Source organism: Haliotis rufescens, unplaced genomic scaffold (genome assembly GCF_023055435.1).
Source record: "Haliotis rufescens isolate VD_foot unplaced genomic scaffold, xgHalRufe1.0.p SCAF_5, whole genome shotgun sequence".
Taxonomy (NCBI): domain Eukaryota; kingdom Metazoa; phylum Mollusca; class Gastropoda; order Lepetellida; family Haliotidae; genus Haliotis; species Haliotis rufescens.
The window spans coordinates 33,993,552-33,999,703 of record NW_025964223.1 but is presented as its reverse complement, the minus strand read 5'-3'; the positions used below and the strand labels follow the sequence as shown (position 1 = coordinate 33,999,703).

Sequence of the window (6,152 nt, the reverse complement as noted above, 5' to 3'; positions counted from 1 at the left end):
ATATAATAACTGTCGTTTTGTAGCTGGCGAAATCACGGTTGGCCCGGTCGCCGTCTATGATATATGTGACGTCATTATTTATTGGACCAAACACAGGACTGAAATGGGTAATCAGCTGTTTTAGGGAATCCCTTCCATAGTTATTCAATTCTTCGTGTGAATCTGGGAAGTGAGATGGGTTCAGGACTTTGTCAAGACAAGTAAGGGTAGACAGACTGTTTTCAGGAAATCTGGCATGTAATGTACTGCACAATTCATCGATGAAGCCTGCACGTGAATTCGGCACTCGGCCGTCCCACTGTGTACCGTAAAATTACCAAGAGATATTGTTTCAGGTTTTCCGTTAAGCACTACTTTGATGAACATAATCGTATTTTTTTTCCACAGTAACGTTTACTGTTTCATCGATGATTAAACCAACGAACCTGCTTTCCTTTATTTTTGTCCTTTAGATCCTTAATAGTGCTTTCAACTAAAGCATGTTCCATTTCTTCCACTGAATCAGAATGTGTATATACCACACCACTTAAACTGGTACATCCATTTGTTTCCTGCAAATCCAGGAGACTAGAAAATTTATTAGTAGCAATATTTTCTTTTGCCATGAATAATACAGTTCCCATCATCACAGTCGATTTTTCATCATTTTTTTCCGTTGCCGCATTCATATGAGTTGCCATGGAAGTTCTTTGATACATCGTGGTAACAGCATGGTGATGTGCCGTGCTATCGCGATGCTCTTACAATGCTGACTTCTTCATATTAATGCAACCTTTTGTAAATTCCGTTTTGTTTACAAGCTGCGTCACATATCTTGCAGTACATCATAATTTTACCACATTTCTCTTCATAACGTAGCCATTTGAATTCCTGCAACCATTCTGAATTAAATTTCTGAATTTTAGTTTGGCTGGCCTTTTGACAACTGACAGTCTCAGACATTGAATCAAGTTTACGTTTTTGAGCAACATTTTGACTACAATCACCAATGCCCGTATCTTTGTCACCCTCTTTCTCAGTCTCTGAGACAACTTTCTTTCTTTTAAAAGGCGATTTAGACCCTCGGTTCCCGAGCATACTGTTTTTGCCCCCAAAGAATGATGACAGTGTCGTCTGCTTGCCCGCCATTATTACAGCAGTACACTCATGCTTAAGCTCCTCACAGCCACAGCCCCTATCACAATGTTACGTCACGAAGGTATCAGAGCTTGCAGTTGCACGTGGTTCACCCTCCTACCCAGAGTTCCATGCCGTCAGCATAGGTCCTCTCAGATGATTCGTCACATCTCCATTCAAGCAAAGACGTAAATACGTCTTTGATTCAAGATATCGCATATGTATTTCATCTGTTTCATTTTTGACGAGCCTATCTATTTAGATAAACATATGTCTTAGATTGTGTAAGTCAGTTTCATTGAGAAAATATCATGAAATGTGAAAAACTATCACTATTTGCATATTTATTCTTTGTTCACATTGGATCACACTCCAGCGCAGTGGTGACTTAGCATCGCTCCACTGCCACAGGCTAATTTGCATATCACGTCACCGGACTTTTCTCTTGTTTGTAAACAAGTGCACTTTTTAAGAAATCAGAAAAGAACAGACTAATGCAAGTATTTGGGAGCACTTTACATATTGTTTTGCATAATTATATAGATACGCTACTACAACTGCGACAGTGAGTTGCATGACAATACATATGATATTTACACATTAAAGTGACCGCATCGCAATAGCTCTCCGTAGGTTTTGATGACAGCACATGGAGCCCAAAAATATTTTGTCATGCACCTTTCGCATTTGTGGCAGCATATCTAGATCTATATTATTTTGAAAAACAATATCTAAAGCTCACCAAAGGCTTGCATTAGGCCAGTCTGTTCTGTTTTCAGAGTAAGCGCGTTTGTTTACAAACGCGCGAAAGTTCAGTCACGTGATTGTGATATGCAAATTAGCCAATGGCAATGGTGCAATGCGAAGTCCTCACTGCGCATGAGTGTGCACGTGGTTCTGAACTCATTCGGAAAATATTGATTAAATCCGTTACTTGATAACTATAGCTTTGTTGTGTCTAGATACCAAAGATTAGAAAGATGCAATTTGAATGAAATGAAACGAGTCGAGTCCAGTTTATTTTTAGAAAACTGGGATTTCCTTTCTGTGTGGAAAAGAAACACGGACAGATTTGAGAGTCGAGTGAACAAAGTTTAAACACCTTGTTGCAGACACAGACTCATTTGAAGTTATTTTTTTCTAACATAAACATTTACTGGTCTTTGCCATTTTTTACCAGCCAAAAGCTGGCATATACCGGAGAACTGAAACACTGTTGTGTAATCGGTGTTTCGCCGTTCACTTGTGGTATTTCCGCCTCCATTATTAGTAAGTGTGCACGTATGTGACAATACTTAGCCATTATTAAAGTGGTGGTCAGCGGCGCCAAGAACATTCCGTATCTATATGATAAAACTCACAGCTTACTGCGCTTAAATCGTGTTCGATGAATGGGTCTTTCTCGAGAGATTCACATAAATACAAGATTTTCTGCCGGGATAGGATGAAACGTACTAGCTACAACTGTGTATATTTGTAACAAAGCTGAACCTATTGTTTTAGTCATGGTAGCTCCAAATCTAGACTTGTAATGCGCGTATAGTTTTTTAATTTCTTTGTCGGTCATGTTATCAATTTTTTCAGTGGTATTATTTTCCCCCAAGTATTGTGAGCATTTTCCATCGGCTACTAAAGCCGCGAGTCCTTCTCCATGTTTATCTGAAGATTTATCTGCAATAGGATCTGGCTCATCTTGGAGCAGTTGTTTCGATAAGTTCGTCGCATTCCATAATGTAATAACCTAGCCAATATTTAAGTCTAACATAATGAAATATGGCATATCCAATACAGCCCGAAATAATAAACTGTTGCAAAAGAATGAGGATTTCAAACCACTTTATTACATAATCACCGCTAGTGTTCAATTTATCGCATTTTGCTATATGTTTGCGATATTGTGCTATATTTTTGTTATATTTTGCTGTCTTTTCTGTATTTTGCTATATCTTTGCTATATTTTGCTAAGCAGTTGCTATATTTTGCTATATTTGTGGAAACGTTTGCTAAGCAGCTGGCTTATTGGTTTTTAATACAAATTTACAGTGCTTTGTTTCCGTAACAGTTTTCTGACTTTTTCTCATTCGAGCTTGGTAGAAATAACATCATTTTCTAACACATTCCTCAAATGAATCTGGGTCTTTGCAATGAAACAGGGCTACCCTTTTGGTCTGCTTTCTGAGATCTTTCAGAACAGAGCTGTATTTTTGAGTAAGTACCCAAACGCTATGCTCCATATGCCAACCGGAGAATGCTAAATATGAAAGCATATCTTTCTTTTTGGTTAGTTCTTTACTCGCACTGCAGTTGTCTATTATGGAAAGGGTTGATTCTCCTTTGTATTTTTCGTGACATACTCGTAAACAGTCTTGTAATCGATCACCCGGATCAACTTTGTGCACCCTGGGATCATTCATTACCCATTCTCTCGATAGGTATGTTTTATTAACGTTATAGTCGGGCACAGAATAATAGTATGGTCGAAAACATTCTGATAATGACTTTGTAAAATATCAAGAATAAAAGCTGTTTTTCCGCAACCCGTTTGCCCACAGATGATAGTGCAGTGTGGTTCTTTAGGTAAAAGATTATTAATAGATCGCTTGCATGAATCTTCCATTCCGTATATTAAGTTGCGCGTCCATAATCACTTACAAATATATGTTTAATTTACCAGCCGTTTCAGCACGCTTTGTTATCTGTATAGTAACACACTCACTGGCATTTTCTATTCTGCAATCTGTAGTTCAAGCCATAGCGCATACTTAGTGGAAAGGAATTCAGCCAGTGATACATCCCCGAGAGACAGATCTTTCTGGGCTTCGTTTTATAGAAAGGAGTTTTTTAATCTCATCCCACTGTTGCCTTGACTATATAGTTGATTAGGCACGCCCTCGATAGTAAATTCTACTTTTGTAATCTTTGGATTGTAGAACGGCTCTGTCTTTCTTGCAAATGCTTCAGAAGGATCCTCGAACAACATTAAAATACCCTTCAACGATCTAGCGGGGATGTTTAGATTGATGTTCCACATCGTATCACTTTTGTCCCTGGTGATGTTTCGGTGTCGAAGCATGCGATTGTGCTAAATGGCTTAACTTCTGTTATACTGGTTACGAATTTGTCTTGCTAATTCAGGATCTGTTATCATATCATACTCCAGTGGGATATTGTCAATGGAATAGCCACCATCTTCACATCGGTATTGATTACTCTGTCATTAAAAGGGAGTTTGTATTCTAACCTATCGCCTAGGGATGCTTGATAAAAGGGTATGTGACTATCTAGTAAGTTGAGCAGAATATAGAATCGGTTACCCAATGCAACAGCAACAGCATTATCTTTTGAGCTGTTAGGACTACCATTCTCAGCGCCTACAGGCTTTCTCATTTTTTCCAATGAGTGCTTGTGTCAATACCTTGGTACTGTAAGGTTTCCCGTTCTTTTGCAGTTCTCCAGAGATCCATGTAACAGAAGTATACATTGCTGTCGTCAATACTCAAGACATCATTACCGCTAATTTTACTGTTGATTTTCTTTACAATTGCACGACCTTTGTTCTGAACAAGCTCCCTGTTAACGTCTTCAGAAGTGAAACTAATTGTAAATGATACTTCTGGGGCGGTATTCATAAACATTCTTAGAATTTTCTTAAGAATACTCTTAACTCGCTAAGAAAATTCTTAGCTAAATGTTACACTTAGGAGTGTAATCATAATGACTCTGAGCGTAACTTTTAGCTAAGAATTAAGTGAAACTCTGAGAGTAACGCTTAGGTCAGACATTGGTCGTAACCAGGGGAATCCCTGTGGTATATTTAGAATTCCGGGCACTTTTCAGTTTTAGAGGCATGATTTTGTATCGCGTGACTGTCACGTGATGTCAACACGCAGACGTGCATCTGTCAACACTTCGCGCGATGGATTCAGCACAAATGATTGCAGTGAAGCGCAAACCGAATTGGTCATCTGACCAGACCTTGCTCCTGGTCCAACTTGTCGATGAGCGGAAGGCTATCATCAAGGGCAAGTTTGGGTCAGGAGTTACGTCGCGGATGAAGAAGGAGGCATGGGGTGAGGTGGCAGCAAACATCAATGCTGCATTTCCTAATGTGATCAGATCGACAGAGGACTACGAAAAGAGATGGTATAATATCCAGTCGAAGTCAAGACAGGAGATATCTGCTTTCAAGAGACAACTCAGTGGCACCGGTAAGTAATTAAAAATCAAGACAACTAAAAACATCTTAAAAACAGTATTTACAATGTTTCTGTTACGCCGTCTGAAAAAGTATCATGTCCGAAAATCCATGATCCGATAAGCAGTTTATAAACAATGTACTCTAAGGGCCTACGGTGTTTCCGTTCTGCGGTAATTACCGGCTTTTTACCGATAAAAATATGAACGTTGTCGGCTACCATGTCCGATAAAACATTGTTTGTTTTAAGATATGATCATGTCAACAGTTACTTGCCTTACAAATTTGTCATATAAATTGATAGGCTTTATTCATCAAACACAGAAACGCAAGTGTCTGTCTCGCATTCCAGGGAAACCCCCATCTAATAATAGCATGACTATCCCGCACCAATTGACGTGCTTCGCTCTGATTGGATAATAATGTCTTGAAAGATGACGTTGGTAATCACGTGATCTCTGACGCCTCCTGGCACAAGATTAAACGTCGAAGGCGAAGCAGACGAATCTTTCCACTTTCTTTGGGGGGGAGACGTCTAATGCTAATCGGAAACGGAAACATGTGGCTGATGCGAGCGAATGTATTGAATCAAACATGCCAACTCCCTCGACCTCGAAATCTTCGGACACAATGCCTAGCGAACCAGACTCGAAAAAGAAAACGAAATCTGTACTGCGAAAGTTTAATGCGGAGTGGTCGAATGAATTCAAGTTGCTACGTTTTGAGGAGGAGGGCGACAAAATCATACTGTTTTGCTGAATCTGCGAGGCAGCAAATAAATCTAACGGTTTCACTAAAGGTTGTATTAATCTTTAGAAATCTGCTTTGAAAGATCATAGAG

The 6,152-nt window shown here is 39.2% G+C and overlaps 1 protein-coding gene across 1 annotated transcript; it reads left to right on the top strand.

Annotated features, from left to right (window-relative positions):
- Positions 1-4,890: 4,890 nt before the first annotated feature.
- LOC125373466 lies at positions 4,891-5,712 on the top strand. The gene has a single exon (XM_048384557.1). The coding sequence runs from the start codon at positions 5,033-5,035 to the stop codon at positions 5,330-5,332; it is 300 nt and encodes a 99-aa protein (XP_048240514.1). The 5' UTR covers positions 4,891-5,032; the 3' UTR covers positions 5,333-5,712.
- The last annotated feature ends 440 nt before the right edge of the window (positions 5,713-6,152 follow it).